Genomic DNA, 24431 nt, shown 5'->3' with positions numbered 1-24431 from the left:
TTTATAAAGTAAATGAAAAATTAGAAAGGAAAAGTGACTTTGGAAATAAATGACTAAGTGGGTCTTTATTAAAGTGGGGTGAATTAAAAAATAGAAAGTGAGATTTAAATGAGCATTTAATCTCAGCCATTGATCTAAATCTATTTCAGCCATTGGATTTAGAGATCACCCAAAAGTCACTTGGATCACCCAAAAGTCACTTGGAGTTATATTAAATGAGGAAAAGGAGGAAAAAGTCATTCATTCTTTCATGAGCAGATTGGGAGAAGGAGAGCAAGAGAGCAAGAGAGATTTCTGAGCAGGGAGGAGAAGGAGACAGCAGCTTGGCACACATTCCAAGGCAGCAGTTGAACAGATTTGTACAGCTGATTCAGCACATAGTGAAAGGCAGATTTTTGCACAAAAATCGAGGAGCAGTTTGCTGATTTTTCTACACAGAAAACAGAGGCCGTACAGCATTTATTGCTGTCCTGTTTGCTGTAATTTCCAGATTGCTGTGAGGCACGGGAAAGGAGATAAGTTGTAAATTTGTTTGCTGATTTTTTGCTGAATAATTCTCACTGTAAAAAGGCAATTTTCAAAAATAAATAAGAGCTCTCAAACTGGTTTTCCCCAAGAGTTGTAGGGGATTTTTCCAGGGTCAAGTTGACCAAAAATATCAGTGTTTTAATGTGTTTTAATGGCTGTTTTTGATTGCTGATTTTTAATTCTGCAATTTCCAGCATTCTGAAAAAAATTCCAGAATTTGTGTTTTCAGCAATATTTATTTTTTTCAGTCTGTTAAATGTATGGTTATGGGAATGGGCATTTAACTACATGGGAGAAATAAGGAGAAACTGAAAACCGGGGTGGGAAAACAGAAATTTTTACATGGTATCAGAGCTTGAGTGCTGAAGGGCAGTTTGGGACAGCAAAAGGAAAAATTACAGTTGCTGATTTTTCACTCAGAAAATTCCAGCAAGCTGATTTTTTCATAAACAGCAGTTTTATCTTTACTACAGCAGTGCTATTCTTTCAGTTTTAGGACAGCAGGATGTCATTGGGATTGAGGGTGGAGGATAGGTTGGATGGGCATACAAATTACAGTGTTTGGAATGAGAGAATGCAGAGTATCTTTGAGGAAGCAGAAGTCTGGGATATCATGGTGCATACCGCACAGAACCCTGTTGTTGTGCCCACTGATGTTACTCAGTTGGCTGAGTATAAAAAGAAGAACAATAAGGGTAAGAGGCTGATTCTAGACGGAATCAAAGACCATTGCATTCCTCATGTGAGAGGAAAGAGCAATGCCCATGAGATGTGGACAGCATTGTCCAATCTCTACCAGAGTACCAATGAGAACCGGAAGATGGTCCTGAAGGAGAAGCTGAAGAACATTAAGATGGGGAATGATAGTGCAGCTGGATATCTCACAAAGATTACCAATGTGAGAGATGAGTTGGCAGCGATTAGAGAGGCCATTCCACCCACTGAGTTGGTGCGGATTGCAGTGAATGGCCTCCCCCGTTCATGGTTAAACTTTGCTGATGGGGTTTGTGCACGTGAGACCCTTCCCACATGGGAGAGGTTTTGGGATGATTGCATTCAAACAGAGATCAGGAAAGATCAGCTTGGGGCAGCCAAGCCAGTTGAGCAGGATGAGGATGTAGCACTGGTGGCAGGAGGCAAGAAAGGCAAAGGGAAGAAGCAGGCTTCCACAAGCAGTGGTGGGGGCAAAGGCAAAGGTAAAGGTAAACAGGGGAACACACAGAAGGACTATTCCAAGGTGAAGTGTTGGAATTGTCAAAAGATGGGACACTATGCAGTTGTGTGTCCGGAGAAGAAGAAGAAGAAGGGGAAGAACCAGGACGTGGCAGCTTCAGCAGAGATTGAGGACTTTGCTGGTCGTTTTGACCGAGAGTTTGCGTTCACTACGTGTGAGTCCTCTAGTGCAGGATCACCTGCCACACAGGTTCAGAGGGAGCATGCTTTTCCCTCGATTAGCGGAGCATCTTCAGGTATCTGGTATGTGGACAGTGGGGCTTCACGTCACATGACAGGAGTCCGTGAGTACTTCTCAGAGCTTTCAGAGAGTGGCACTGATATTGAGATAGTACTCGGTGATGACAGAGTTGTTAGAGCAGTCGGGGTGGGGACAGTGACATTTCAGAGGGAGTCCAAACCTCCCTTGAAGGTGTCAGAGGTTCTTTATGTGCCAGGGATGAGGAAGAACCTCATATCCGTCTCAGCTTTGGAGGACAGAGGATATGAGGTACTGTTCAGGGGAGGACAGGTGTTGATGTATCCCAGGGACACTCCAGCTGATTCAGCTAGAGTGATAGGTGTACGCCATGCAAAGGTGTACAAGTTTGCATTTCAACCCCTTTTGGCATTGAGCAGTAGTACCGACAGCAGAGCTAGCAGTTCTGAGCTGTGTGAGATTTGGCACCGCAGGATGGGACATATGTATCATGGAGTCTTGAGGACATTGCGGGAGATCACTACAGGTGTGCCAAATTTCAGTACTGATCACTTTGATACTTGCAGAGGTTGTGCGATGGGCAAGTTTGCCAAATCCCCTTTTCCCAGCAGTGACAGCAGAGCGACGGGGATACTTGATTTGATTCATTCCGATGTGAGCGGTCGGATGTCTCATGTTTCCTTGAGTGGATATGAGTACTATGTTTTATTCATTGATGATCACTCCAGGAGGACCTGGATTTATTTTTTGAAGACCAAGAGTGAGGTCTTCAAGCGGTTTCAGGAGTTCAGAGCTCTTGTGGAGACTCAGACAGGTCGAAAGATCAAGTCCTTGAGGTCGGACAATGGAGGAGAGTACACCCTTGGAGAGTTTGTTGACTATTGTGCGGAGGCAGGCATTAGGAGGGAGTTCACTGTTCCTTACAACCCCCAGCAGAACGGGGTTGCAGAGAGGAAGAACAGATCCATCATAGGGGCTGCCAAAGCCATGTTACATGATCAAGGGTTGCCATTGTTCTTGTGGGCAGAGGCCTGCAACACAGCTGTTTACTTGCAGAACAGGAGTCCGCATCGTGCCTTGGGGCACATGACTCCAGAGGAGGCTTTCTCTGGGAAGAACCCTGATATTGGTCATCTTCATATCTTTGGATGCATTACATACTCCTATATACCCAAGGAGAAGAGGACCAAACTAGAGCCCACCGCAAAGAAGGGTATCTTTGTGGGCTACAGTGAGACCTCAAAGGCCTTTCGGATTTACATTCCTGCACAGAGGAGAGTTGTTGTCAGACGGGATGTGAAGTTCGAGGAGGACAGGGCCTTTAGGAGGTCAGGGGAGTTAGAGTATCTGGATCAGCCAGACCCTCAACAGCAATTGAGTCAGTCGCAGGGATCCAGTGGGCAGGGATCAGAAGGATCGGGAGGTACATCTATGAGGATGTCAGGTCCATCAGTGAGCAGTGGCTCATCGACCCAGAGGGGTGGTGCTCAGGGCAGCATGCAGAGCAATTCACAGAGCAGTTCACTAGGGAGTCCACTGATGGACAGTTCACACGGTACCTCAGCTTCTACAGGTTCAGGTGCAGGCAGGAGGACAGCAGACAGACAGTCAGGAGTTCAGGCTACTGATGATGATGAGGAGGAGGAGTTTCATTCTCCGGTGGGAGAAGTGCGCTCAGGGAAGAGGAAGCCCAAGTGGCTTCAGGACACCTTGAGAGATGCCACATCTGTTGCTGAGCCGAAGAGGCCGGTCAGAGAGAGTAGACCACCTGAGAGGTTTTGTAGCTATATGGCGATGGTTACCAGCATCCTTGACTCTGAGCCTTCTAGCTATGAGGAGGCAACTAGCCAGCGGGTCTGGAGAGAGGCCATGCAGGAGGAGTATTCTTCTATCATGAAGAATGATGTTTGGGAGGTGGTGCCGAGGCCTGAGGGCAAATCCGTGGTTACTTCCAGATGGCTTTACAAGGTAAAGCATGCTGCAGATGGCAGCATTGAGAAATTCAAAGCGAGGTTTGTGGCTAGAGGGTTCTCCCAGGTAGAGGGAGTTGATTATGAGGAGACCTTCGCTCCCGTGGCTCGATATACTTCGATCCGCTCCATTATATCGATAGCAGCAGAGATGGGTTGGAAGATCCACCAAATGGATGTGAAGACCGCATTTCTCAATGGCTTCATACAGGAGGAGGTGTACATTGAGCAGCCACAGGGCTTTGAGGTGCATGGGAAGGAGTCCCATGTGTGCAGATTGAAGAAGGCCCTTTATGGCCTGAAGCAAGCTCCCAGAGCTTGGTACTCCAGGATAGATGCATACTTGCAGGGGATGGGTTTCACAAAGAGTGAGGCAGATCCGAACCTTTACTTTATTGTGATTGGTGAGGAGCCTCTCATTCTGGTGCTGTATGTGGATGACTTGATCATTACAGGTGCAGAGAGACTCATAGAGCACTGCAAGAGAGATCTTGCGGCGGAGCTTGAGATGAAGGACATCGGTTTGATGCATTACTTTTTGGGTTTGGAGGTGTGGCAGGAGGAGGGGCATTTCTTCCTGGGGCAGGGGAAGTATATTGTGGACATCCTTAGCAGATTCCACATGGAGGATTGTAGACCCATGTCGACACCGATGATCACCAACTGGAAGAAGCTTCATGCTTCGGATTCCGAGTTGGTGGATCCCACATTGTACAGGCAGCTGATTGGTTCCTTAATGTATTTGGTCAACACTAGACCAGATATCTGTTTTGCAGTCAACACGATGAGTCAGTTTATGTGTGAGCCTAGGAAGGTTCACTGGGTGGCTGCAAAACACATTTTGCGGTACTTGCAGGGGACAGTGGATTATGGTCTGGACTACAGGCAGGGAGATGGAGTGAGATTGGCAGGATACACTGATTCTGATTGGGCAGGTTGTGCTTCTGATAGGAAGAGCACTTCAGGGTGCTGTTTTGGGTTGGGTTCAGCAGTAGTGTCATGGTTCAGCCGGAAGCAGCAGTCAGTAGCACTGAGTTCAGCGGAAGCAGAGTATATGGCAGCCAGTCTAGCTAGTTGTGAGGCTATCTGGCTTCGCAAGATGTTGTTTGGCTTATTTGGTCAGCCGTTGAGACCTTCAGTGATTTACTGTGATAATCAGAGTTGCATTAAACTCACGGAGAATCCAGTATTTCATGACAGGTCAAAGCATATCGGGATCAGATATCATTTCATCAGAGACTATGTTCAGAAGGGAGCTGTGAAGCTTGAGTATATTTCCACTGATGAGCAGGTTGCAGATATTCTTACCAAAGCCTTACCACGGGGCAAGCATGTCTACTTCAGAGACAAGATGGGTGTGGTGAGGAACACCTTCCTCGGTAAGAGGGAGTGTTGAAATTTGGTACCGGAGGACAGGTGGTTCCCTTAGGCTTTGATCTTTGGCCTAGGGAAAAGTGTCCAAAAGAATTTAATTTTTCTCCTAAAGTGACTTTATAATTTTATAAAGTTAAATCTAATTTAAAAGTGACTTTAAGTGATAAAGTTACTAAGTCTAATTTTAAAGTAACTTTTATAAAGTAAATGAAAAATTAGAAAGGAAAAGTGACTTTGGAAATAAATGACTAAGTGGGTCTTTATTAAAGTGGGGTGAATTAAAAAATTGAAAGTGAGATTTAAATGAGCATTTAATCTCAGCCATTGATCTAAACCTATTTCAGCCATTGGATTTAGAGATCACCCAAAAATCACTTGGATCACCCAAAAGTCACTTGGAGTTATATTAAAGGAGGAAGAGGAGGAAAAGGTCATTCATTCTTTCATGAGCAGATTGGGAGAAGGAGAGCAAGAGAGATTTCTGAGCAGGGAGGAGAAGGAGACAGCAGCTTGGCACACATTCCAAGGCAGCAGTTGAATAGATTTGTACAGCTGATTCAGCACATAGTGAAAGGCAGATTTTTGCACAAAAATCGAGGAGCAGTTTGCTGATTTTTCTGCACACAAAACGGAGGCCGTACAGCATTTATTGCTGTCTTGTTTGCTGTAATTTCCAGATTGCTGTGAGGCACGGGAAAGGAGATAAGTTGTAAATTTGTTTGCTGATTTTTTGCTGAATAATTCTCACTGTAAAAAGGCAATTTTCAGAAATAAATAAGAGCTCTCAAACTGGTTTTCCCCAAGAGTTGTAGGGGGTTTTTCCAGGGTCAAGTTGACCAAAAATATCAGTGTTTTAATGTGTTTTAATGGCTGTTTTTTATTGCTGATTTTTAATTCTGCAATTTCCAGCATTCTGAAAAAATTTCCAGAATTTGTGTTTTCAGCAATATTTATTTTTTTCAGTCTGTTAAATGTATGGTTATGGGAATGGGCATTTAACTACATGGGAGAAATAAGGAGAAACTGAAAACCGGGGTGGGAAAACAGAAATTTTTACACTTGAGTGTGTTTTCTAAGTCTAGGATCAATGTATATTACCATGCTAGGCATTATCTTGAGTCTCACAAAAATGAATTACGTTCTAGTAGGATTTTTAACAATTAAAAATTTACCGCAAAACGGGAATTTTTAATCAATTTTATGTAACAAATAAAAAGTGGTACTAGGAAGACTCACATGACATGTGGATACTTGATTTTCATACTCAAAGCACCAACTTACCCTAGTACCCACTTTCGGGTGGAAAATATTAATTTTTCCTGATTAAAAAACACTTTTACTCATAAAAGTGAGAAAAAGACGAGAAAAAACAGTTATTTAATAATTGGGAACATATTAAAAACATGTTTCTAGTCAACTAAGTGACTCAATCACTTGAGTAAAGTTAAAAGTCACGTCAAAAGGCCAAGTGGATGGTCAAATTGGTCTTATTAATGAAGGTCAAATTGGCTGCCATACACCACGTGTTTATTGCCTGGATGGAGGTCGATTCATCCAACAAAGAGGGGGTCGAGTTGTTTCATTTACTGATGGCTGAGTTAACTGTTGGGGATGGTTGAGTTAGCTTAGAGATAGTGGGAGTTAAGTGCGGAGTTCACTCCACCTCAACTCCCTCTCATGATATGCATTGAACACTTGGCAGCCCACCTCCTATACATTGTCATCTCGTAGAGGCTCTATGCAGCCCTCTTTGGTAGCTGATTTGACACTTGGAACTCATCCTTTCTCTTGGAAGCCCATACACATGGGCACTTGGAGCTTGAGTTTGTGGCCTTGGGATCATCAAACGCATTGGGATCTCCTCCCTCTTTACTTATAAACTGAAGAGCTTGCCTCATGTGCAAGCTAGTATGGAAGCTTGAGAACTTGGGGAAGTGTTGTTATTTTGTAATTGTTAATTGATTAAATAAAGAATGCTTTGGAGGCTTATGGTGTTGTAACTTGTGTGGTTTGCTTGGAGCTTTTCTTGAGGTAACCTTGTATCATTTTAATTTCATTGCTTTGAGTTTGTATCCTAGGCCTTAATTTTGTCCATCCAAAAAATAAGACAAACAATTTTTTTTTGTCTTCTTGTTAGTTTGTATTATTGAATTGAATATTACATGTGTTTCTCAGTTGAATAGCACATTTACTCATTTTCATTATGCAAGCTACACTAATGACTATTGATTTCTTGGCAAGATCATAAGTTTTTACAGGTTCCTCTAGCTTGGAGATTGGGGACTTCCTCAGTTGGAGCATCCATCATCAATCACAAACAAAGCATTATTCCCACTTAGCATCAAGTGCTTCCAAGTGCCTTTGAAGGCCCGAAAACTCTCTTATTTCCTCATATAAAGTTCTAAAAATTTCTTCACCAATTCTTGGTTCTATTTATAAGTGATTCAGTGATTTATCTAGCATTGTGAAGGCTAAATAGGTTGTTGTCCTAACAACAGTCAAATTAGTTAAGAAAAAACCAAGAATTTTGGTTTTTCCTTAGTTAAATAGTGTAGAAATTCATTTCTTTAATTCTAGCATTTCACTTGGTTTATTTTGGGTTTCATATACTAACAATTTCAAGTGTTCCAAAAGCATTCTGGGCACTTGTTGCATAACTTTGTTTGCTGGTTTTTAGCGGGTCATCGATTTTACAAGGGGAGGTGATACCAAAATCTGGTAAACTTGAAGATCTAAAGCACCCAAAGGGAACCTATAACCATCTACCTAGTAAAACAAACATTTCATCCACCACTGTAACTTCACAAAACTATTTCTCTCCCTTTATTAACATAAGGGATACCACCACCCATTAAAGCATTGTAATCTTTTGGGAGCTAAGAGAATCCTAGGCATCCCCCCAACGTTATGGGGGCCTCTTGGGTTGTGTCTCATCTTTTGTTGTTTGCTTTCATTGGGTTAAAATTTTCTTAACACTGCAAAACATTAGAATAGGTTTCAATTTCATTGACCATATTTCATTTTATGTTATTAGATTAGATCTCAATTTTTGCAAAGAGTAACGAACCCCAGCAAGCTCTCTTATGCTCTCTGTCATTGCAAGCCGAGCTTGATCCTTGCACTGTACCCAGAAGGAAGAAGGTTAATATTTCATAAAGGTAGACTCGCTTCTTCCCCGCATGATTAAGGAACCCATGCATGTCCCAACCCTTGGTAGGCGATGAATTGCCCCACCTTAAGGGGGTAATAACTGCTTTACATCATACACTACATGCTCTCATTTCCTGAAGCCCCCAGCAGTGATACAAAAAAAAAATATATCAAGAAAAGGCAAAAGGCAAATAAAGAAGGGTGGAAAGATAAAGGTCGGCGTAACTCATCTATCCATGATTGCTCCCTCCTACATCTATACACCCAATATGTGGACATCCCTCATCATTTGCCACCCTTGAACCCATGGCATTTGGCCTTGAGACCTTGTGTCCCCATCCATTCGTCATCATTGACATGACACCTATCAATTGAATGATGTACTAGGGACTTGTCTTTCCCCTTAAGGGCTGGGAACACCTAATAGGGTCGTTTATTAACCACTCCTACCTAGGGAGGTAACACTACTTCGAGCTGAAAGCCCCAAATTTGGAAGGGAAACCCCATATGAAGTCTCATTTTGCCCTTGATACACAAGCTTGATTCACTAAGATGCAATAATGAATTATTGTACTTGAAAATGAGGAGGCACATTGGACATTATACATAATTGGAAAGTGATTTCATCATGGGTTGGGCAACTTAATTGGGGCCCATGTCCACCAGAAGAGGTTTGTCTCACCCTTGAGACATGGGAGGGCATGAACCATCATCAAAGCCCTCATTTGGAGCTTTATACAGGCTAGTCTATCATTAGGAGACCCATGAGACCAGAATTTGTGCCCCAAACCCACCTTGGGGCCCCACATGATGACTTACATGGAGAATTAGGGGCCATCCCCTAGTTGGTGATTTATGGAGCCCTCTCTCTGATCTTGGTACCTACAGGATTCAAAGTGGCCATCCAACAGTCCTACATCAGCACGCGTCATCAACTTGGCTAGCATATGGATGCCTAAGTTATAATTTGAAAAAGCTACTTGGTCAGTTTGTGACCAAGGCATGTTTCTTGCACATTATTTTAATATTATCGGGGCTAATAAGCTAATTCGACTTAGGAAGACTCGTATAAATAGAACTTAGGTTCAGTTGTGAGAGATCATCGTCACAATTGGATTACTTCTCTTGTAAAAGAACCCGCACTTTTTCTTGGGAGCTATTGGAGACTCTTTTGATGCATTGATGTGTGGAAGATAATTCACATTTCTTCTTTGGAGCTTCTTCTTGAATGATGGATGGATATATTGCATGTCTCTTGTAAGTGCTTAATGTTGATGAATTTTTTCTTTGAAAATTGTTTAATGTATGGAATTGTTACCATAAAATATGTGAATTTTGTGAAAAATTCATCTATCGCAGCAACTAGAAATTACTTTCCTAATTGTTAATTATTTAACAATTTATTTGCAGTTTGCTACAACAAATACCAAATATTTCACACTGATTTTCACAAATAAATAATGTGGAACAAAATAGTACTGGAAAATGAGAAAATCTAGCACACAAACACATAAAATTTACACAGTTATTTTTGGACAATTATCCCCAGCAAAACCCAACTTGGGAACTGGTGCAGCAGTTAAGGGTTTTATTATTATGCAGTAGTGAAATTTTGAGTACAATCTATGGATGCCTAGCTGGAAATCCAAAGTTCAAACAGCAAGAAAATCTAGCCAAAATTATCTAAGGGAATTACCCTTCTTCCACAAGCAACCCAAACACAACTTTCCTTCAGAAACTCGTCCTCCTAGAACCCTTACACTGGCCTCTACATAGTGCTTGCGCAGGCCCTATGACTTTTAGCCCGGAATTGCCTCTGATGAAGTCATTATGCCTGTCTCTATTGAGGAAATCGCTTCTCCGACAACTCTTGGACCTTTGCTCGGCCTCTGGAGCTGAAAACTATTTTTCCTCCAACTAAATCGAGTTACTCTTCTAAAGCAATTGCGTAGTCCTCTAATCTGCCCCACTAGGAATAACTCGGCCTCTTGCTGCAGCCTCTCTGGATCTGGAAAACTTCCTTCGAACCACTATCTCTGCCCCCTCACTCACTACGATTTTCGCATCACTACTATTTTTATTACACATATTCCTAAAGCTGATAACCCCATTTCCTTTGAAGAATACATGCTAGTATCTCTCTGTAAACACCAGTGATGCGAAAATCACGATTTTATCGTATTATCGCGATTTTTTAAAAACAACGATATAATTGCCCGATTTTTACGCATATTTTTTCGCAATTTTTTCGGAAGAAATCGCGATAATTTCGTTTTTATCGCGATTCGATATGGTTTTTATCGTCGGGCCAACGGACAACAGGTTATAAACACGAAAAAAATAACAATAATAATAATAATAATATAAATAAATAAATAAATAAAATTATTCATTTCATCAGACAACGGCAGCGGTGGATTGGGAGTGACCTAGGAGAAAAACCTTGGTCGATTGGGCACTGATTGGAGGAGAAAACGACTCAAAACCCCCGTGGATTGAGAGCTGAGGAGGAGAGGATCAATTTTATCCGGCAAACCGGTATGAGCACCAAATTTATGTGTTTTGTTTTGGTTTTCTTTTGTTTTTGGGTGGGTTTGGATAACCCATTGGTTTATCAAATATTTTTGAGTTGATTTGATGGTGTTTTTGTTTGTTAAATCATCAAAAATTCAATGTGTTTTGTCATGTTACTCATGTATGTAATTTTTTTTAATTTTTGTAACTTGCAATCCTTATTTTGCCATAGGTTCACCATTCAACTTCAAAGTTCAAACTTTATCTTACAAATTTAAAACTCAAGAGTCAAGAGTTCAACCAAGTTACAAACATGCCAAGGAAATTGGGCCCTCTGTGGGAATTTGGTGAACCTAATGGAGGGTTTGATAGAATAAACTTGTCTTGCAAGTTGCGTGGGCAGCATATGTAAAGGGCGATTTATAGATTGAAGTATCACCTTGCACAAATCCTTGGATTTGATGTAGGGCCTTGCTCAAATACAAATCTAGAAATCATCCGAAGAGCCATGAGATCATTGGAAAATTTAGAGCACAATAGAGAGGCCAAAGCAGAAATGAATAAGCAACTAGCAAAGAGGGTGTTAGGCTCAGGTGAACAAGGAAGTGGCACTAGTTCTACTTCAGCATCAATATCTACAACCAACCCGGTAGTTGCCTCATCATTTTTTGTTCCTAGAACCATGCCTAGTTCACAACCATCTATCACTTCAATGCTTAAAAAAACTAAGAAAGAACAAGCTGACAAGTTGTTGGCCAAATTTTTCTTTTGGAGTGATATTCCTTTTAGCATTGCAAGGAATAATCCATTTTTCCAGTCTGTTGTTGATGCTATTGCAACTGTTGGTCCAGGGTACAAAATCCCTTCTTATGATGACTTTAGAGGCCGGATTCTTCAAAATTAAAGGTTGACTGCACCAAAAGATTGGAGGAGTTTAGGGCATCATGGGCACAAACAAGATGCACTATGATGTCAGATGGTTGGACTGACAAAATGGGAGAACCCTTATAAATTTCTTGGTTAGTTGTCCCAAAGGGACAATGTTAATGAAATCTATTGATGCATCTTCACATATCAAAAATGCAAAAACTTTATGTGATTTGTTGGATGTGTTTATTTTGGAGGTGGGTGTAAAACATGTTGTCCAAGTCATAACGAACAATGCTGCAAATTATGTTGATGCTGGCAGGATGCTTATGGAGAAGCATCCTACTTTATTTTGGACACCTTGTGCTGCACATTGTATTGATTTGATGTTGGAAGACATAGGGAAAATTTTCTTTGTCAAAGATATTGTTGAGTCATCAAAAAGCATTACAAAATTTATATATAATCATACATCTATGCTTAGCTTGATGAGAAAATTCACCAACAACAAGGAGTTGGTGCGCCCCGCCATTACACGATTTGCCACCATTTTCATATCTCTTCAATCCCTCTTGAATTCTATGTGGGATGTGAAGAGAATGTTTCTTTCAGAGGAGTGGCGTGCATTGACAATGAGCCGAAAACCAGAGGGAGAGGCCATGTGCAGATTAGTTTCATACTAGGAAGACTTCTGGGTGGGAGTGCAGGAGGTGTGCACCGTTACTGAACCTTTGGTAAAGGTTCTTCGATTAGTTGATGGTGAGAAGCCCACAATGGGCTATTTGTATGAGGCCATGGACAAGGCCAAAGAATCCATTCGGGCCTACTATGATGATAAGGGAGATGAGGGGTTTCAGAGACAACTCCTCCTATGGGAAGTGATTGATGAACGATGGAACAACACACTCCATCGTTCCATTCATGCTGCAAGGATCTACCTGAACCCCGCATTCTCTTACCCATGTGGGTTCGTATTTGATGTTGAGATCATAGATGGATTCTTAACTTGTGTTCAGAGGATGGTGCGATCTCCGGCAGAACGTACAAAAATCTCCAAAGAAATTGAGACATATAGGATGGCAAGTGGCACATTTGGCTTTGACATGGCTGTGACTGATAGGATGACTAAAATGCCAGGTATTTTTTAGTTTGTTTCAAATTTCATTGTCTCTTCAAATTCATAACTTCATACTTTGCTTCAACTTTCAAATTTCATTTTTTTCTTATGTTTATTAACTTTATTTATAATTTTGTTGTAGATGCATGGTGGAGAATGTGTGGTGCCAGGGTACCCCTTCTGCAAAAGCTTGCCATTCGAATCCTCAGCCAAACATATAGCTCCTAAGGATGCGAGCGCAACTGGAGTGTATTTGAAAAAATACACAACAAGAAGCGCAACAGGTTAAACTTAAAATATTGCAAATTTCCAAATAATTTTTTGAATTCATTAAACAATATTTTTTTTATAATTATTATTTGATGATTTTTGTACAAGTTAGAGTCCCAGCGACTTAATGACATGGTCTATATCTACTACAATCTTCGATTGTGGGTGAGGCAACTTGAGAGGATACCTGATATGGAGGCCATCTCATAGGATGGGATTGACACCACTGCTGCATGGAGGGTTGAGGCCGAGAGGCCTCTCATGGAGTCTGTCGATGATTAGTTAGCGCAGGAGGTAGTGGAAGGGAAGGAGGAGGAGGAGGAGGAGCAACAGGAGGAGGAGGTGACACCACCTACCCGGGCTACTCCTGCCACCAGTAAAGGACGTGGTCTACCTCCTATAGCTTCTAGTTCTTCAACTTCTAGAGCACAGCAGAGTCCACTGCCAACTCCACCGACATCTACATCTAGAGGGAAAGGGAAAGCTATTGCATTTTCTCGCAAGAGGGGTAGAGGAAATCAGTAGTATTAGACTTTAGTAATTTGGTTCATTTCATTGTATATGACATTATGACTCATTATATGAGATACATTATTATATTTTTTGTTGATATTTTGAGGCTAAGTTGGGAGTCAGGACTCAGGAGTCAGGTCTTACTATTCAGGACATGATTCACTGTTATGTGTGATGTAGCACTAGAAATGATATTACACATCTTATATATTAGTTCTTTTATCATATTTATGTGTCAATGTATTTATTTTATGTTGTAGATGCTTTAGATATTAAAAAAATTGAAAAAAAAAAGAATATTTTTGTATTTTACGATTATTTCCCGATTTTTACGATTTTTTCCCCTCGCCGATAATTTCCCAATAATGATAACTGCAATATTGATAAATACATATATAAGATAATTGCAAAAATCATTGCAAGAAGGGTAAAAAGACTGCTATGCTTTACAATTTGTAACAAGCAGTTTGGTTTTCCGGAAGGAAGGAAGATCCAAGAGGCTGTCAGAGTATAAAAGGAGAGGCTCCATTCTATCAAAACGATGAGCCTAAAAGCTATGGTGTCAAGTGTTCATTCAAAAAATCCTTTGGCCAGTTTCTGTGGAGGAGTAGATTAGGAAGCCTTTCAAACATACCCACAATGTGTCTAGCATGTGAAAAGCTGTGATTGTTTCATGTCTTGTAATAGGACACTGGTCGGTATGGAAAATTGGAAATAGCCTCAGCATGAGGGCGGGAGAGGACCGTTGGGTGGGGTGTGGAAATTACCATCCATTGCCTGACTATATGGTCCAACATCTAAGAAGGAAAGGGTTCTCTAATCTTGACCAGGTGGCAGATCAGGCTCACACTACTCTCTGGAGTTGAGCATGGATGTCTGCATTGGAAATTGGTTTCGGAGGGTTGGATGCTACAAGACGGGGTTCTTACACTGAGAAGCTTAGACTGAGCCATGTCAGGCTGAAGGATTCAGTGGATTGTTTAGCTTGGTCCAAGAATCCTTCAGGATATGACACTCCAAAAGCTGGGTACAAAGTTCTTGGACAAAGGAGGAGGTTGGGGAGCAAAAGTGCTGATCCATTCAGCTATTTGGCGAGGAAGTGTTCTGAGTATGTACATGATCTTTTTAATTTCTCTGAATTTTCTGTTTCAGGTGATGCTGGTGGAAGATCGCATTATTTTTCGGGTTATCCCAGAACTTTGGGGAATATATTGATATGCTGTAAGTCTTAATGGCCTATATAGGCAGAACATAGAGCGTTCTAACTGGAAGCAAAGTTGGATCACTTGTTTTTTCTTAGATGGTATGATGAGACAGTAAGAACGGCGTTTGGAATTCGTAAAGTATCTCTCTTTGGATTCTGGTTTGGGGATTTTTGAAGCTATGTATGCAGTCTTGGCGGTGTTTATGAAAATGCTGAATAGCATTTTATAGAATATAATTTTTGTTTCCATAGATAGCAATTACGATCTTTTTGTTGCGGTAATTTCATACCTGGTGTATTTTAGTTTCCGCTAAAAATATTTATACATGTTTAGTGTAGATAAGGCACTGAGAACAATAGAAATAAGGATACTCACGCGTAAGAGATGGAACTGAGAAGCCGATGGCTGGTGCGGTTGAATTTGAAGTTGGTTCTGACTCTGATTCTGTTGCTGATTCTGCATGCCCATCCAAGCCATAATTGACGGGTCCATTCTGTTGGACTGGGGAGATATTACAAAGAAGGGCAATCTTAACCACCGTAAACAGAAAATCGGTAAGAATGCGAAGTGCTTTCTTGGCATATATTTATATCTATACACGAAGGGGAAATTATGATGAGTATGTGGCTTTGGGTCGTATCTATAGGTCCCTTACCTTCATTTTATTTATCCCAAGTACTTATTTAGGATATCTACCACTCATGGGATTAATGTGCTAGTGAGATACATGGGCTTCCAAGAAGCCACATGTTGAGTTGAGAACACACAGATCTAATGTAAGTATTTTAGTTATGCAAGGATGATTTAGTCATTCCTCCCTAAGAAGATGGGGGACAAGTCAATTATAGGCATGTTGCATTGAAATTACCCCATGAATTTATGAGAAAAATTATGGCCATGTATGAAGAAAGTGGATGTTATTGAGACGATTAATTATCACTAAGAATCTTTTAGTCTTGATTTTTCCTTAGCTACTTTGTATTGGAGCCTTCTAAGGAATAGAAATAACATAAAGGGACCACATAGTAAAGAAGGCGATTTCATTTTTTGGGTAATGCAAGTTGAAGAAGAAAGAGAATTGATGTATCAAGATTGTTTTAAGAGTGAATAGATTATTCATCCCTGTGGACTGATAGCCTTAGCTTGGGTGTGATGTTCTTTTTTCTGGTGTTCTTTATGGCATTGTTAGGATGGACTTTCAGGGTTGGAGGTAGACAAGTCACAGGTGCATGTTTACGTCATGAGCGGGCCCATGGGCTTTTGGAGATGTTTCATAGGGTTTTGAGGAGTTTCTATGGGATCCGATGGCATTCGCTTGGCGTGTTCCATCATTTAAACAACTTGTCTTTTGTTCCACTGCATTCCAACAACTTGCGAAAAACAAGGTTATTATTGGGCCTAACTCAATTAATTACACTTAAGGTAGCGTTTTGAGAGGAATACTAACAGAACACCTTAGAGTAATAGCTCGTTGGAACCAGAACAAGAAGATCTACAAGATGGGATGGTTAGAAGTGATTTTCAGTTATCTGAGTAAGCCTCGTGGCTAAATTACCCTTTTCCCACATTAAAAGAACATTTTAATTGAAAAAAAAAAAGAGGGAAAAGTGTCCCATGATTAAAATAATAACAAAATAGGAGGTTCTAAAGGGATCCGTCATATTTATAAAAAGAGAAGGAGGAGGAGGTCATTGGAGGACATCTTGGATTTGATATTTCTTCTTGTATGAGAGGTTGAAAACCCAGTTCTCTACTCCATTAGTAGTCCCAGGATGGAAACCTTAAGGTGATTCAGTGAGACTGGGCAAGTACCCATCTCCCCTTGGTAAATTCATCCAAAATTCACATGAGTGCTCAGCAGTGACATTTCAGTTCAGTTTTGGTGGGCCAGCACAGCATTGGAGCATATTCTTGAGGCTAGTTTTACATCTCAACTATTTTATTGTATCAGCATGTAAACCTCAGTTTCTATTATAATAAAAGTTGAGATTATTTTTGCTTATCGTGTTATTGAATTGCATGCACTCTGTTTGTTCTATTTTACATGGAAATCTTTTGTTAATTGAATGGTTATTTTATGGAGAAATTTTGGTTGAGCTAGATTTCTGCAAAATTAGCAAAATATCTCGTTTGGGATATTACAGCGGTATCAAAGTTAGCTTTCCTGCCAGCCTGAGGGTTCACTTGCCACAATTGTCGGAGATATATTAGATCTTCATGCATCAAGAATATATTTATGAGGGTTTGATTATCTGCCAAGTTACTTCAAATTTTTCATTTTGTAGGGACCATTGCACAAATCGTTAATATCCGACCAATCGCTAACAAGTGTGCAGATCTGACTAAATACCAATCTACGTGGGAGGAGGCATCACCTAAGAGCGATTGGACCAAAATAGCAATACATTCCTTTGGGCAAATTTGTTGCCTAACCAGAGTTCGAATCATTGTGAAATTGTCAATGAGACAGTGCTGATGAGTCAAGCTTGCGTAGGGAGTACATATAGAGGTGGGCCGATTTCAAATTTAATGTCCGATATCAAGATACCGCAACATTGTTGTAACATCCGTAGTGAAGATTCCATGTAATAAAAGTTAATAAAGACAAAATAATAACCACGGTTGATGGGACACTTATTCCAAGCTGAATGTTGGGCAAAACATCCTAGTGTGGGTGTTCATCGATTTATAATGGCTAAGGAAATTGGCAAAGGCAATTACTAAGGAGAAAAGGAAGGTGAAAGGTCACAGGTTGCATATGAGGAGGAAAATAATGGAAAATGAAGAAAATAGAAGCCTAATTGATAGAAAGCTTTTGAGGATCAGTTTGTAACATTTTGTCAATTCAGTTTTGGAGCTCTCTCAATATTCTCTCTCTCTCTCTCTCTCTCTCTCTCTCTCTCTCGGACACTTACAATTTTCTTGGAGCATTTTGGCATCGGATCAAGAAAGGCAAAGAAGGCAAGAGGAAGCAGAGATCAAGCAAGGAAGAGCATGATCAAGCAGCTACATCAGTGTTCTTTGTAGGTATCGATTTGCATGTGTATTTTCCTTGCTATATTTGGCATGCATGGTATTGCATGTGGTTCTTTTGTTGTTATGGCATGGATTTTTCCAGGTTTGACAGTATTTTCAGCTTAGCCTTGCCATTTCCGGATAGCCATGGTGTGATGGGGTTCTCATGTTTTGGTTGAGATGGATTGTCAGATGGAATCAAAGTTGAGTGAGGTGGATCTCTAAATGATAGAGCACATGGCCTAGTGGTCCCTGAACCGAATTATGGATCACAATAAAGCCACTGGCCGAGTGACCCCTGAGCTAGATTGTGGGTTGCAGTAAAGTCGGGATTATGTTGCTTCGATCGGCCTAGGAATCCTTGCCGGTGAATGGTAGGATATACGATAAAGCCAAGAAGTGGATTCCTCTCTGTTGGGCCTAGTAATCCTGGGTTGGGATATGCAATAAAGCCTAGAGAGTGAGTCTCAGTTCAAGCCCTGGTGATCCAGTGTGGATTGCGGTAAAGCTTGAGAGACTAAGAGACAAGAAAATTCCTCACGGTGTAAGTGGAGAAATCTAGTGGCATCCATGTTTGTTAGGCCTAGTGATCGAGTGGAGATTAGGGTGAAGTCGATTATTACATGTTCATTGTGTTGGCCTAGTGCTCCGGGATGGATTATGGTAAAGCATGGTTTCTATTGATGAGCGTGAGGTGGTTTAGTCGCAGGATGCCCTAGTCGGTTCTGTTGGTTTGAGTCCCACATTCATGCTTGGAATATGGCACAGGGATGAATGGTTGAAGAGAGATTTGGCTCAGTCATTCTATGGTCGAGTGGAATGTGGTAGTCCCATCCCGAGTTTGGATTTTGCATCATCAATATGAGGTTATTTCTCCTTGTATTTCTATGAGTATGTTGATGGTGCTGGACCCGCCAACATGTCAAGGGGATCTCCCCAGTAAGAAGTCCCAATTAGACCTCAGATGCTTTGGTGTAGGAGTCCCAACAATGGGTCGTAAGGTAATTCCTTAACCGCAATGTCACATAGAGGCAAGTAAGATAACTCTGTCAGTAGCAAGGGAGTGACTAATGCAGTGAGTCAAGGAATGAGTATGAGAGGTTCCAACACTTCGAAGGGAGAGGAAGGTGAAGGTGAGTTCCAGGTTGAAAGGGATTAGTCCCAACTCGGCTAGGAACACACAACACAAAGGACATGCACAGCTTCCAGCAGAGCAGTCGACACGAATGTGGTAGTCACAACATACAAGGTAAGATAACACGAACATCACTCATGGATTAGTCTAAGATGAGTGTGATGGTTGATATAACAAGGTTCAGAGAAAGGTCTGTCTGATGTCCGGTAGAGCAGTCGACACGGACGGTGACAGCATTAACAACATATGCAACACATTAACAACAAGATTCATATAATTGCATACAAATCAGTTCATATACAAGTACGTAAGTTAAACAACATATATCATTAAGGCAACCGCAGCAGTCTAACTACAATAACAACATATGCATGAAAATGTGTTGCCTTTTATTATATAAAGAAGTGTAAGTCACAATCATACAATACACCATGTAAACTTGCTAGCCCCATCAGTGGAACGTTATAAACACATTCGCCTGCTCCTCCAAAGAGATGTACTAGCTCCGTAAAGTGGAGAAGCCAAGGCGCGTTACAATACTGTCCAAGCCTTCTTCAAGATAGTCTTAGTAGAAGGTTGGCTGACCAAAAGCCTATACAATGAGTTATGAGAGACCATTTATAGCAAAGGGTGGGGTGACCCTTGACATTCCCCTTTGTGACAGTTCAACTACCCTCATGACTCTTCACCTACTCTATGACTGTTACATCCAACTCTTGAGACTTGACTTGCACTTGACATGACTCAACATTACAATGCACATGTACTCGTGTTAGACAATATGGCTTGAGCAAGCTATGCAAGACATCACTGACACTTTGTCCGTTGCATGAGACCAACTCTTTGACATGCTTGTAATGGTGAAAGTGGTGAGATGATGCCAAGCTTGGTCGTTCGTGATGGTGTGCATGCACCTCATGGTGACATCTTGCTGAAGTGAACTCTTGCCTCCGTTGCAACCGGTACATTGATTCAGCCCCTTTCATCCAACTCGTCTGCTAACATGTGCATGGTCTTCTTGGATACGCTTGAACTAGCAACACACTGATGCATAGTGTCTGTGCTGATCTTCAAGTGTGTGTTGGTGGTCATGCACATCAAATTGCCAAAGTATATGTTGAACCCTAGTTGGACTTGCTTCTTGTCTTCTCCTTGGTGAGTGTGTTGAATGGGTTGGATTGCATGTGTGCGCTCAACGACATGAATGTTGCTAGATCATTTGCATGCGATCAACAACACTGATCACCATGTTTGCTCTGTGTCAACTGTTGGGATGGATGCTTAACTTGTATTGGCGCAGTTTCATCTGTGAGTGCATGTGCCGCCCACTGTCGTTCTTGTTCTTGCTACAACTCATTGGACTATCTGTGCAGCTTCATGTTCTTCCTGAGTTGTTGCTTCAACACATGCAACTCCTTCTTTGTTCCATCTTCTGCCTTCACGCGATCTTCATGTCATGTCGTCACTTCATAGCCTGAGTCTCCAAAGTTGCTTTCATTATCAGTGGATCTGCTTGATCTTGCAACTTTGCTCCACCTCTATGTTGTCAACAACCTTCCTCTTGCATTCACTGTGTTTGCTTCATTTGTTGCGTTCGCTACATTCGGTATGCTGCCTTCAGCTGTTGTTCATGATGCTGCTCATTGTGATGTTGTTGCTTGATGTCCTTGTCCATGAACAACTTGATGTCTTCGTGAGTAGGTAAGCCCATGGACACTTGATTGACTGCATCCCCAAGCGTGCTCTGAACAGTGTCTTCGTCTCTGCTCTCTTGGAAACCATTGTACCTGTACTGCTGAGAGGCAGATGAACACTTGTGATACCTGGAGACATGGCAACACTCATAGCAAGCAATCTATCAGTCGAAAACCAAAATGAACATGAGAACTGACTTGCAACATACCTGGGTGAATGATCATGAAGGTTGCGCAATTTCGGTCGGGAGGTCGGGAGATCGACTGCCAAGGCTGCAGAAGGGACAGTCTGGGTTGCTGAGAGACCGACTGACTGCTAGAACCGCGAATGCACAGTCGATTCGGGCAGTTGGCTGTTGGGATTACACAATGTGCGATTCCAACTGGGAAAGACTGTTAGCTAAGGGACAAATTTGCGCAAATTGGGCCAAGCAACCATAGACCTCCAGAAATGCGCAATTCAGTCCAGGAGGCTAGTGTTGGGCCAGAATGCACAAATTTGGAGAGGAAGGTGAGCCTTCCTTCTCTAGATTGCGCAATGTAGCCTTGGTGAAGGCAGAGACCGGGCCAAGGTTGGCCCGACTCGCCGATGGGCAACTGAAAGCAAGTAAGTCGATGAAATGCATGGCGACACTAAGTGATAGCAGAAGTGATAATCAATGCATGCAAAACATGAATGGAAGAATGAGCAAACATATCAACATGCATGTGGGTGAGGTCATTCGTCGGTTGGGCGAACATTCGTGCAAAAACAGTTTCATGCATGCGACAATTGTGAGATAGCAACGAAAACTGAAATAGAGCTAGAACAAGCTAGTGTACATGTAAACGACAACAAGTGTTCAAAGAAATCAAGAAAACAGTACTCATACAAGCGAAAACCCAAAAAGCGACAGAAATGCAACACAAGGCATGGGAAGCGGGCTTACCCCAAAACAACTGAGCTGAATGTGCTGATTGCTCCTAGATGTGATGTGGGATGTCAGAGTTGTAAGTTTGATGTGAGGAACGAGCTCTACAATGTCCAATTGATGAGTTTTGATAACATCAAGGTTGTGACGCGCATGCCACAAATCTAGGGGAAGTGACACTTGGTGGGAGGTTTCTGAATTGCTCCTTGCATGTAACCTCCAACTGCTAAACATAGATCCCTGGGACAAGGGATGCCTTTGCATGCTGCCTTGGGAGAAGTAGACTATGCATGCAAGTCTGTTTTGCTTGGTCCCGGAGGCAACCGGTCAACTCAGCTGCACATGCAAGCGACTGCTCAGCTGTTGGAGAAAAATGTGCATTCCTGAATGTAATTTGGGCTAACTGCCCAAGGGGATTAGGCAATTTATGGGCCCAACAGCTAACTGCTGCCCAAATTTGCGCAAATCCTGGGCTGAACAGCCTGTTGATGGGAAAAATTGTGTAATCCTGGAGACCAGCAGGCTGTCAGAGAGGATTACGCAATTTCTTAAGGGAAAAGCTAGTTGCCCTCCAAGAATGCGCAATTTTCAAGGGGAAGCTACTCAGCTTGTAGCTGGACCAAGTCCGGGGGAGCAGCCTGTGAAGGGAAAAGATCAAACTGTGATCAACAGGTTGTTTTTGAGCAAGAAAGACACTAAAGCTTGAGGACTTGACGATGCCAGGCAAGCTGCTGTGAATGTTGGTAGGAAGGCTCCAAAAAAGGTTAAGGCAAAATTTTGGAGGGTGGTTGTAACCGCTACAACACTTGGCAACACACTGGTAGAACTCCAGCGCTTTGAATGGACCTTGTTCGTGAAAAGCGAGTCTAACACCTCCGGAAGTATTGTTCAGTTTTTAGCTCATCTTGGTTTCACACTAACTTGATTGTAAGATGTAGCATCTGCCAAGCCCTTGATCGATCGACACACACTCCAAGCCAAGGCAACACAGTTGTTTCAATTGGGGTTGAGGGGTATATAGGTGCACAAGCAGTATAGTCAGCAGAGTCTTAGTTTCATCTGTGGTGTTGCTCCACTGCCAATAGGCCTGGATAGTACTCCCGTGGAGTCACATAGGAACACAAGCATGGCTTCGCTACCAGTGAGCCTGGTCAGTACCTCGGCAGAGTTACTTGCATCACCTCCCTGTGTAGGAAGCCTTTCTCTTCTTTCACCTTATTCATTTTTCATTTTGAATTTCTTGACTTCTCATTTTTTTTTCATTTTCCACTGTGCATAACATTTATTCATTTCAGAGGCGGAAGAGGGATCCTGACTTATTGAGAACAGAAGAGGTTGTTCCAGTAGAGAAGTAGTTTATTGTATCTTTGACGTGCTTGTTAAGGTTTTCCCCTCACCTTACTCTACTTGACTGAGCTGACAAGGGTTAACCCAAAAACAATCGACTAGAGAAGGTGACACTAGTTAGCGCGCAAGCGTTGTGTTTTCACCAAGGTTCACTTCGAATGGTATGTATTTTCCTTCGACATATCTTGGACTAAAAGTAACAAGCTCATCATACAGAGGCAAGATGATAGATAACCAAGTAATGATAGTTGTACAAGCCCTCTTGCACTTTACCCAGCTTGTTTCATGAGTCACACATGGCTTCATGCAAACTAACCTACGAACGAACCAAGCGAACGAACTACAATCAACAAAGCAAAGCAAGAGTAGAAGCAAAAATTAAAGTGAAGCAAGTAAACAAACAAGCAAACAAAGCATGTAATCAAACAAGCATGCAAGCAAACAACTGAAAGCAAACACTACTCCTACTCCTACACTAACGGTGCATGCGCCTGATCACGTGAAGTGGTACTTCCAATGCATCCACCGGTGCATTGGTAGACCCATGTTTGTGAAGGCTTGGTCCACGAGCAACCCAGTTGTCCAGACTAGTAACCAAGAAAGATATAATAATGAAGACAACCACACTCCGTGTTTCAAAGTGCCCACGAGACATAAGTGAGTACATGTGCACGACGGGAAGTCTGTGGACTTATCATGGTGTTGTGTGACACTACGTGCAACTTTGAAGCATAAGCACACTCTTGATTGAGACATGCAAGCAAACGAAAGAAACAAAGATAACTTGCATCGTGAATGAGTGCTTGCAATGTAAGACTCCTCCAATGCATAAGCAATGGGATCGTGCAGTTCAAGTGGAGGAAGTGTGATCTTTGTGTGAGATTGATCTTGAGTGCATACAGATGAGTGATGAGGAGCCTTGAGTGTTTGAAAAATTTCCTGATCGGAAGCGAAACCAACCTCAGGACAGCGAGGGCCTGACATAACCATCAGCTCGAGTTGAAGTGCCTTGACGACCTGTGGGGTTTGGACTTCATTGGCAGATGGATCTTCATATACCAGTGGCTTAGATGGATTAACAACGAGTGAATCAACATCGTGACCGGATGATGAGGTGAAGAGATCACGACAACCAGTTTAGGATGTTGGTCGGCTTCCTCATGGTTTGATGAATCACATAGAGGGGTAGATGAGGAGGAAGGATGTTCAACCTCTGCGTTTCCGGAAAAAGCAGATGAAATATCAAGTGGATTTCCAATGAATGATTGATCCTCTCCGTTGTTGGATGATGGGCTAACATACAGTGTGTCATGCAAAAGATCAACAATGGGTGCATCCATGGATGAAGACACACATGCGAAATCATGGATGGCAGGTTCACCAACGATG

The 24431-nt window shown here is 41.9% G+C and overlaps 1 protein-coding gene across 1 annotated transcript in view; it reads right to left on the bottom strand.

Annotated features, from left to right (window-relative positions):
* LOC149225567 (mediator of RNA polymerase II transcription subunit 9-like) overlaps positions 1-15539 on the bottom strand; it is a 183698-nt gene extending 168159 nt beyond the window's left edge. The window contains exon 1 of the mRNA XM_089377150.1: positions 15316-15539. Within this exon, the coding sequence (XP_089233276.1) occupies positions 15316-15522 (207 nt within the window). The 5' untranslated portion in view covers positions 15523-15539. The remainder of the gene's footprint in view (positions 1-15315) is intronic.
* Between the last annotated feature and the right edge of the window lie 8892 nt (positions 15540-24431).

The sequence above is a fragment of the Pinus tabuliformis genome, chromosome J (genome assembly GCF_031772625.1).
Source record: "Pinus tabuliformis cultivar Carrire ecotype Pingquan chromosome J, CPIR1, whole genome shotgun sequence".
NCBI classification, from domain to species: domain Eukaryota; kingdom Viridiplantae; phylum Streptophyta; class Pinopsida; order Pinales; family Pinaceae; genus Pinus; species Pinus tabuliformis.
This window is presented reverse-complemented; position numbering and strand designations above follow the sequence as displayed.